General features: G+C 45.6%; 1 protein-coding gene across 1 annotated transcript; it reads left to right on the plus strand.

The window, feature by feature from the left end:
- Window positions 1-363: 363 nt before the first annotated feature.
- LOC111140343 (calcitonin receptor-stimulating peptide 2-like) lies at window positions 364-3,459 on the plus strand. The gene is made up of 3 exons (XM_022492623.1): window positions 364-449; window positions 1,169-1,306; window positions 3,300-3,459. The coding sequence occupies exons 1-3, from the start codon at window positions 364-366 to the stop codon at window positions 3,457-3,459; spliced, it is 384 nt and encodes a 127-aa protein (XP_022348331.1).
- Window positions 3,460-9,645: the final 6,186 nt, after the last annotated feature.

Here is a 9,645-nt window from a genome sequence, read left to right on the forward strand (position 1 = left end):
GATGTGAATTTGAGAGGGTGCCCGGTGGTGGGGAGGGGGCTACCGACAGAATCCTCTTCACCCAGTGGTCTGCTAGGATAGCTCTGCTGTCTTTGCTAAACTATGCATGCTACAGGCTCACTGGATCTTTCAGCCGTCCACTTTCCTGGGGAGGAAACAATCATAAAGGGAATAACATGACCAGCCTGAAGCCGCCATCCCAGGGAGTTAGAGGTAGAAGCAGGACTAGAGCCCAGGTCCTTGGGCTCACAGAATTCAGACTGGTGCAGAAGGTGACGTCTTTCTTCCCTCTTTCTTCTCTTACAGAGAAGCATCATGGGCTTCTGGAAGNCTTCCCTCTTTCTTCTCTTACAGAGAAGCATCATGGGCTTCTGGAAGTTCTCTCCTTTCCTGGTTCTCAGCATCCTGGCCCTATACCAGGTGGGCATCCTCCAGGCAGCACCATTCAGGTAAGACAGCCCTGCCAAGAGTGCACCCCCCCCACTGCCCCTGGGATTAGACACTTCTGTACTCTGATGGGCTAAAAGGTTAACCACCAGCTCTCAGGGGGGGAAAGTATGCATGTGACCTGCATAAGGGTTTATTATAAACATTTTATGCTACAAAGATATTATATACAACTTAAAAACAAATGGTATATTCTATACTTTACTGTGTAGTTCATATATTTTATTGAGTCTTACAGAACAGCCATGGCTATTGACCAAATATTTGTATCTATAGCCAACAAATTTATCTAATTAAAGCACAATTTGATAAACAAAGGACATACTAATCTAATTTTCCACTAATTTGTTATTAGGTTTAATATGAGACCTCTTAATTTCTCACCCTTACACAAATATTTTGACTCAAACTGTTTTATAACAATGCTTAATAATGGCTAAATTTAACACTAAGCTTATAATATTTCTGAAAAATCTCACCATCAGTTTCATGACCCTATATATTCTAGTTCCAACAGTCTATGTCAAGGTCACTCTAGTGCCTGACTACCGGTGATTCAATGTTTTTCGAAGGACATTGGACTCATGCCCTGACCACTATGATTTGGGGTGGCCACATCCTTAAGGAAAACACAAAACACAGGAAGGTAGCCTGGCCACCGATCCAGGGGTGGTGGTAGACATAGGCTCAGAGCCTCTATTGGCCTTCATCCCCTCCGTAGACCTGCCTCAGAGAACTCTCTGGAACCCCCTATACTCACTGAGAACGAAGTATGCCTCCTACTGACTGCAGTGCTGAATGACTATGTACGCCTGAAGGTCCGTGAGCTGCAGCGGGAGCAGGAGACTGACAGCTCCAGGTGAGACTCCCCCACCCCTGGCTCAGCTCAGGGCATCTCCTCCCTCCTGCCCAGGAAGGCATATCCCAAGAGGTAAGAGAGAACACAGCTGGACAGGTGGCCAGCACACTGCCATGGTTCACCTCTGGCTGGGGCCCAGGATTCTAAGGCTTCCTTGACAATAGAAGTCACAGAGACGATGGTTAAGGCTCATAGAAAAAGATCCCTTTCTGAAAGTAGTTAGGGAAGGTATGAAATCCCCCACTCTGGCAATTGGGCTGGCAGCACTGAGGGGACTTCCTGGGATCGGAGGAGTTAGGACCAGTAAGTGTGAAACCGGCAGATGGACCACACGTATCTCGGGTTTAGAATTAGGCTTCTTGGACACTGGCACATGGCATTCATTCATTGCACGTTTGCAAGGTAAAGCCAAAGGCCTTTCAGAGGGTGGGGTCGGGTAGGGCACTGTCTGAGGTAGGTCTGGGGTCTTAGAAGTGTAGGCTCTGTGGAGACACACACATTGTCATGGGGCCAGATGCACTGCCCCTGCCTCCCCTCCCTGCTTCCCCTGAGCTTGGAGCACACACCAGTCCTGGGCTGGCCCGGGACCCACCGGGTCAGAGGCATGAGATGCACAAGCAGCTACCCTGCAAATCTCAGTGCAGAGCATGACGACTGACGGTTTGCAGCATGAGGAATGCTACAGAAGGCTACCCCTTCCCCACCACAGCCCTTCCCCACACTGCCCTGGCTCAGGAAACCTCTAGGTTCTCCTAATGGAGGATTGAGTGCTGCACGGCTGCCTGCCCCTCCCGCCTCTGCTCCAAGTGCCCCCTCCCTGGTCTAACCTTCTGCATGATACCCACAGGGGCAGACCCGGGCTGTGGTACCACCTGGCATGTCTTTTCCCTGCAGCCTGGACAGCTTCCGAGCTAAGCGGTGCAGTAATCTGAGTACCTGTGTGCTGGGCACATACACGCAGGACCTCAACAAGTTTCACACGTTCCCTCAGACTGCAATTGGGGTCGGAGCCCCTGGCAAGAAAAGGGTCATGGCCAGCAGCTTGGAGAGAGACCACGGCCCTCACACGGGCATGATCCGGGATGCCTACCAATCCCCTCCCTCAACTTTCTAATTTCCTTTCTTCCTTCCTTCCTATATCATGAGACATGTGGTCCTCTCTGGCTGCTGGTGTCAGTAGCTTTCTTTGTGGCAGTGGATGTCTGGAACCTCAGATGGGAGGAGAGCAAGATGTTCAGGCCAGAAGAGAACCCCCCGGGGAAGAGATGGGGGGGCAGCCTTTGACTCCCCCAAGGAATCGTAGCCCAGCTTCTCAGTTCTGCTTATGAATGTGTTTGTCACTGGGTAATAAAAGTGCATTTGTAAGAAGACCTGAGCAGTGGTGGTTATTGCCCTGGGCCACAGCACAGGCTTCTCAGACTCAGAGACCTGTGCTTAGAAGGAGCCTTAGCCCCGTGGTAGCTGGATCCAGGGCATAGTGAGTAGTCCTGTGACCAACATCCAGTAGCTGGACAGGAGCCGTGCAGAGCAGGTAAGCACCTCTGGGACCCAATGTTATACTTCTTCCTCCAGGTGAGTCTGGGGAATTGTCCTATTTCTAAGAAGGGATATTGGGTACCATTGAGTGGGCTGTGGCTTCTAGACAGTCCTTGAGTTGGGGTCAGTGTGGGGCTATAATCCTCTCTCCTAAGCCTTGCTTGCTTTTTAGTTTACTTATACAGGATAAGCTGTTACAGCTCTGTGTTCCCTGGCCACTCACCCAGAGCCACTTTGGGCTTCCTCACACCCCTGGGAATGTCTGCGGGAGTGATCATGGCATTTTCCCCATAGCCTGTGTATTTCTGCAGTGAACACTGTGATTAGGGGAAAGCCATACCATTAACAGGTGCCTCTCAGAGCAATCATTTTCCCATGACTACCCCATGGGGAAGATAGAATCTCTCTCTGACAGCCTCTCACTGATGGGCTCCTTTTCCTCCATCCTGCACACCAGCATCACTGCCCAGGAGAGCCCCTGCGACACCACCCCCTGTGTGACCAAGAATCTGGAAGGCTTGCTGGCCAGAGCTGAGCGCATGGTGAAAAACACATTTGTGGCTGCCAGTGTGGACCCCGAAGCCTTTGGCCATCGCCACAAGGAACTTGGAGCCTAAGAGCTAAAAGGGATCCAGGAAGAATGTGAGGTGGGAGGATGGGAACCCAGGTATCTGGGTGGGAGGATGGGAACCCAGGTAGTGCAGGGGTGCAGTCCACACATTAAGCCTCTGAGAGCCCACATATTAGAAAAAATCTACAAGGGAATGTCCCCATCCCAGCGTCTGCAGAGAGAACAGGGAAACTCCTGGAATTTAGGGTCACTCCCCTCTATTTGAGCAGTATCTCCCTGTGAAAACTGAGATCATCTGCCAGAAAAGATCAATTTGTTTATTTAAATGACTGTCCTTGCATTTATAACTGTGATTATTCTACCTTTTGAGTTTGAAAGGTAATGACATGCTTTGGGTGTAAACACTATACTGTCATGTACGTCTGAATTCAGAGCCGACACTTGGAATCATGAACTGATCTATTAGCTGTACAACCACGGGCCAGACATGTTTTCCGAGCCAGTTTCTGCATCTGTGAATCAAGGCAACAATAGCATCTACTTGCTAGATTAATATAAAGACTGAATGAGATAACAGATGTCAATATTTTCACAATTAATGAGTTACTAAATTCTGGCTAATTTTTTTTCTAGGTCACCATGAAGCGAACTCTATTTCCTTTAATTTAANTTTTTTTCTAGGTCACCATGAAGCGAACTCTATTTCCTTTAATTTAAAATGAATGCAACTCATAGGATAAGGAGCATGGAAAACACACACATCTGCATGCTTAATATTAAAAACATTCTTGTCTGAAATAAATTAAATCTAAATAAAAAGAATAAAATTATTGCAATTACCTAGTGTGCATCTCGTTGTATGACAGCATGTCTGTATCTGGTAGCAACGACGGGCCCTGGGAGCCAACCCATGGATGTTGGCAATCCTGCAAACCCTCAGGGGGGTGGGGAGTAGCTGCCTGGTGGGTGTCTGGGGGCACATAATAAATGCGGGGCCTGCATGGAACTCTGTGAAGAAATGTTGTCACTGGTGAACTTCATCACGATAAGAAAGGGTTTCTGACACATTTGAGAGGAGTCCCTACTGCTATTTATGGTGTTTCTCCCCAGAAAGCCTAAAGACCTGTGCACGCTTTGTCGCTTTGTCGAGGAGGCTGACCATGAAGCAAAGGCAACATGCTTGGGATGGGATGGGTCCTCAGTATCCCTTTCTGGAATTAGAACTCTATACATCTCAAAGACAATTCCCCTTTATTTGTAGAGTTCCCTGGTCCCCAGCCCCAGAGATTGTCTGTGCACTTCCTCTTGACTCAGGTTTGCCCTTGCCCAGCCCTGCCTTTCCTCCCCATCAGCACCCCTCCTCCTCCCCATAGCCCGCAAAGTCCTTGAGAAACAGTGGCTCAGAGTCTGAGATGCTGCCACAGACGGACAGGCCGGGAAAGGTCAGCAGGTACCATTCAGTCCAACTTTTCTTATCCTCTGGGGTGTGGAGAAGAAAAGCATGTTGCTCTAAAGCCTGTACTATGTTTAACAGAAACATTCATGCCTTTAACAAGTACTCATTGAGTGGCTGCTATGTGCTGGACTCTAGTCCGGGCCCTCGGAGTACAGGGATGAACAGAAGGGACACTCGTAGGGTGATATAGTACAGGGATGAACAGAAGGGACACTCTTAGGGTGATATACGCAGTGGCACCAGAGATGCCTGGTACTGGAAAGAGCCTGGGATGTCCGAGTTTAATGCTTCACCTCATGTAGGAATGTCACGTGTCAGCATCCTTGGCACCTGCTGGGACTGTCAGTGCCGTGCTGCTGACTGGCTCCCAGGGTGGCTGTGCAGCCAGCTTCACCTGTGGATGGTCAGTTTGGTGAGATCGTTTAGTTGGAAAGTCACCCCCTTCTACCCACTGACTAGTTATTTTTTTCAGGAGCCCCTTGAATTATGACCCTTGTTCCCATTCAGTCCATCCTCCACACTGTCACCCACTGTTGCTGGAAATCACCCACATGTCTCTTTTATGCACAAAGTACTCCTTTGACTCCCCATCCCATGGAGTAAACCCCTGGCGCATTGCACTGGCTTCCAAGGTCCACACTGATCTTACCCCCCCATCGCTCCCCCCAACCCCATGACCAGCCTGGCCTCATCTTGTACTTCCTTCTCACACACTGGCCTTCTTACTATGCTCCAACCCACAAACCTGGGCACCAACCCCCTCTAGTGTTTGCGCCTGCTGCACCTGTTGCAAAATGCCCCCCATCCCGTGACCCCATTTCCTCCAGATCTTCACTCAAATGTCATCTGGCCTGGCCATCCTTTCTGAAATTGTATCTCACCTTGCCGACACACCTTAACCCTCTTTTCTGCCTTATTTTTTTCTCTTTACCACTTACTACCTTCTGTTAGAGTTTATCTTTTTTAATTAGTGTGATATTTGTAACCCATTCCATAAATGTTGTAAATCCCACATGAACAGGGATGTGACTATTTTGATAAGAGCTTATTTCTCAATACACAGAACAGTAAGCCCGGTACAAGGTAGCACTCAAATATTTGTTTATTGAATGAATGAGAGAATGAATGGAATTTTGTCTCCTCTTTTATGTTTGTGGTCAACTCTCAAGTCCCTGCTCGGCCTGATTTTCTTCAGGACAAACTGTCCAAGGGCCTTCATCTTCAGCAGTTCAGATACCTGGACTGTGAACCCTTCAAATGCCTGGATGCTTCTGCAATGGCCACCAACGACTCTGCCTCCTGCCTCAACACCTCCACAAGGCCTGTTTCTTTGGTTTGAACACCCTTCCTGCCCTACAGTTTCCCTCCTCCAGATTCATCTGACCAGCTTTTCTTCCTCCCACACTGTAAACAAAGCAGACAGGCAGGGTGCTCTCTAGGAGTGATACCTAAGACTAGGTAAGTAAGTTCAAATCGGAAGGGGAAATAGCTGGGAAACCATCTTAGTCTGGGATCCAAGGCAACTTCACCAATCCTTAAGCTAATACTGCACTGAATTCCCTCCAGATTCTGGATACTTCTCCATTGACTCAGAGCTCACAGAGTGCAAGTAACTAATGAACGAACCTTCAAACCACAACATACGGTGCATGGGTGCACAGAACCCTAAGAAGCTAGGTAAGGAGTGGGTAAGGAATCAAAGCACAACATGGAACAACAGAAGACTTTTGCTGGACTGCATCATCAGTCCTTACGACTCAAAACCACCTGGGCCATTAGAGCAGAAGAATGTCCTGTAGTATCATTAAGATCATGGCAAATACTCAGAGCTTGAGAATATATGCTGTGGCTGATTGAATTACTGCTCCCAAGTCTTCACTATGCCATGGTAGGATGAGCAGTCTCGCCTTGGCCACATGGTTGGTGAAATGGACATCCCCGCCCCTTGATGTTGAGCTTAGCCAAGTAGCTTGACTTGGCTGATGCAAGCTGACAAAGGCTGATGCAATGTTGGTAGATGTGGTAAAGCTGAGGCCTGAGATGTGTTTGCGTGTTTGAGTTTTGCACTCTTGTGATACTGCCATCACCCAGAAATGTACATGCTTAGGTGTCCTTTGCCCCTTTGGCCTGGACTCCAAAACAAGGTCTGTGGACCTAAACCTGACCTGTGGTCTAGATCCACATGCAGCCAAGATCAGCTGAGATCATCCTCATCCCTACTACACGTCCATGACCAAGAAATTAAGCATTTGCCTTTGTAAAACCCGAAGGGTTTGAGGTTGTTTATATGTAATATTGCTGTGGCAAAAGCTGACTGGTATATAGGCTTCGGAAGTGTTATAAAGTGAATGTGTTCCCTCACAAACTCTAACCCCCAATGTGACTGTGTTTGGAGACAGGGCCTGTAGGGAGCAGCTAAGATTAAGTGAGATCCTAAGCATGCGGTCCTGATCTGATAGGACAAGTGTCCTTATAAGAACAGAGAGTGATCAGAGATCCCTCTCTTTCCCTCTCCACGCACACACATAGAAGGGGCCTGATGGGGACATGGTAAGTACATGGCCATTTGTAAGACAGAAAGGCGAGACTTCACCACACGGCAACGCTGACGGGACTTTGATCTCACAAGTCCAGCATCCAGAACTGAGAACAGTACGTGTCTGCTGCTGAGCCGTCCAGCCTGTGCTGTTCGGTAATGACTGCCAGACTAATACAGGGGTCATTCGTTGGTGGAACTATTTTTGGTACCACAGCTTGTTTTTCCTCTCACTGAGACTTTGGGCTTTGTGTCGATTTGCTCAATGTCCAAATTAGCAATTTTATTCGATTCTTTTTATGAGTTCATTTGCATTTTGTCTCCCTAAAATCGACTTAAGGAATATTCATTGTGTTTGGTTCAATCTCCTGCTGCTGAAACTGGATCATCTGTACCGTAGATAATGAAGTGGTTTTCTCTCGTACTGAATACATACATCATACTATAGAACAATGAGTATAGATATATGTACCAACCTGGAGCAACCTCACATATAATACTGAGTACAAAATAAAGCAAGTTTCGAAGGACAGATACCAGATGATACTATCTGTTTTGCATTTAAAACATGTCTAACCTAACATGTACAAAACCTACACATGTATACAGTCATTCATAGGGAGAATAAACATCACATTCTAAAAAAAGTAACTTTACAGGGTGGGAACAAAATGTCAATAAGAAGGGTGTTTAGTGGGCACCCAGGATAGTTTTGTTTTATTGTGTAAGCTGGGTAGTCGGAATATGTGAATGGTCACAACATTTGTGTTTAGTAGGAAAGAATTTCATAAGTATGAGTCTTTTACATTAAGGCAACTGTTGTCAATTTTTTGAATGTATGAATTTTAAATACCCAAAAAGAATCTGTTCTGTTCAATGGAAAGCATGAAAAAAAAAAAAACAACCCAAAATATCCAGTGAATGCACAATTGAGAAAAGATGGCAGTAATAAATACTCACATAGCTTTAGAATAGTGGTATATTAAAGTCACCAATTGAGAGCCAAGACTATCTGCTGCATCTTTTTAAAGAATACAAAAGAATATTTTTTCCACAAGAGAAACATTTAGAACAGAAGGACTCAGAATTGATTAAAATAAATGGGTAGTAAAAGATAAGTGACAAATATGAACAAAAATAAATTGAAATAAGGTCATAATCTGGGATCAAAATTGAATTCAAGGCAAAAAAAAATTTATTGGAAATGGAAAGGTGTCATGTGATGGGAAAAGGAACCAAATGTCAAGAAGATACATTGGTAATACACACACATGCACCCAACAACATGGCCTCAAATTATGTGAAACAAAACCCAACAGAACTGCAGGTGAAAGATGTGTATCAAGAATTCTTGTTATGCAATTAATGCACCCCGCTCAATAAGCCATTAGCTTTTGGAATCACCTTCAAATGCATGGTTCAAAGCTGGCTCTGCAAATACCCCTGACACTATGATAGGTTTGAGAAAACACGGTGTTTATAACCACAAAGGTGTGATAGAGCTTATTAGTAATAAGATTATGTCTACTTTTCCCAAAACCATTTATGAAATAAACCAGCATGTATCACATTGATTTTAACACCAGCCTTATATGCTAGTCTCCTTCTGGCCTTCTTTTCTTCTCCACTGATAACTCTCTATATTCTAGTAACACGGTTTCATTATGAGTAGGATAAAGGTACTTCAGCTTCTCTTTTTCAAAATGCTCTTGGCAATTTTTACACATCTATTCTTCCAGAAGGAAGTTAGAATAATTGTCAATTTTTAAAAATCCTGTTTTGATTTTGTTTGGCATTGGGCTTTCCAAGTAGACAACTGCATCGTCTCTATAGTAAATCTTTGTTCATATTTTTGTTCTTTTTGTATCATGTAGAACTTCTTTACAATGTTGAGGCAAAAATGATTATAGTTATCCCTGATGATGAAGGGTATTGATTTCAAAAGGAGTTTCAGGGGTTCCTGGGTGGTTCAGTGGGTTCGGCCTCTGCCTTCGGCTCAGGTCATGATCTCAGCGTCCTAGGATAGAGCCCCGCATTGGGCTCTCTGTTCGGCGGAGAGCCTGCTTCCCCCTCTCTCTCAGCCTGCCTCTCTGCCTACTTGTGACCTCTCTCTGTCAAATAAATAAATAAAATCTTAAAAAAAAAAAGGAGTTTCAGTATCATCCTAAGAAAGTATCTTTCTTCTTACTGTATATTAAGAGAGTTTTTAAAAATCATAAATGAATACTAAATTTTATCAA

The sequence above is a fragment of the Enhydra lutris genome, unplaced genomic scaffold, assembly GCF_002288905.1.
Source record: "Enhydra lutris kenyoni isolate GAN:26980312 unplaced genomic scaffold, ASM228890v2 scaffoldscaffold577, whole genome shotgun sequence".
Lineage (NCBI taxonomy): Eukaryota > Metazoa > Chordata > Mammalia > Carnivora > Mustelidae > Enhydra > Enhydra lutris.

Coding starts and splice junctions, on each gene's coding strand:
- LOC111140343 (XM_022492623.1), top strand. CDS start 364: ATGGGCTTCTGGAAGTTCTCTCCTTTCCTGGTTCTCAGCATCCTGGCC. Junction 450..1,168: donor CTCCAGGCAGCACCATTCAG/GTAAGACAGCCC, acceptor TCCCCTCCGTAG/ACCTGCCTCAGAGAACTCTC. Junction 1,307..3,299: donor CAGGAGACTGACAGCTCCAG/GTGAGACTCCCC, acceptor CCTGCACACCAG/CATCACTGCCCAGGAGAGCC.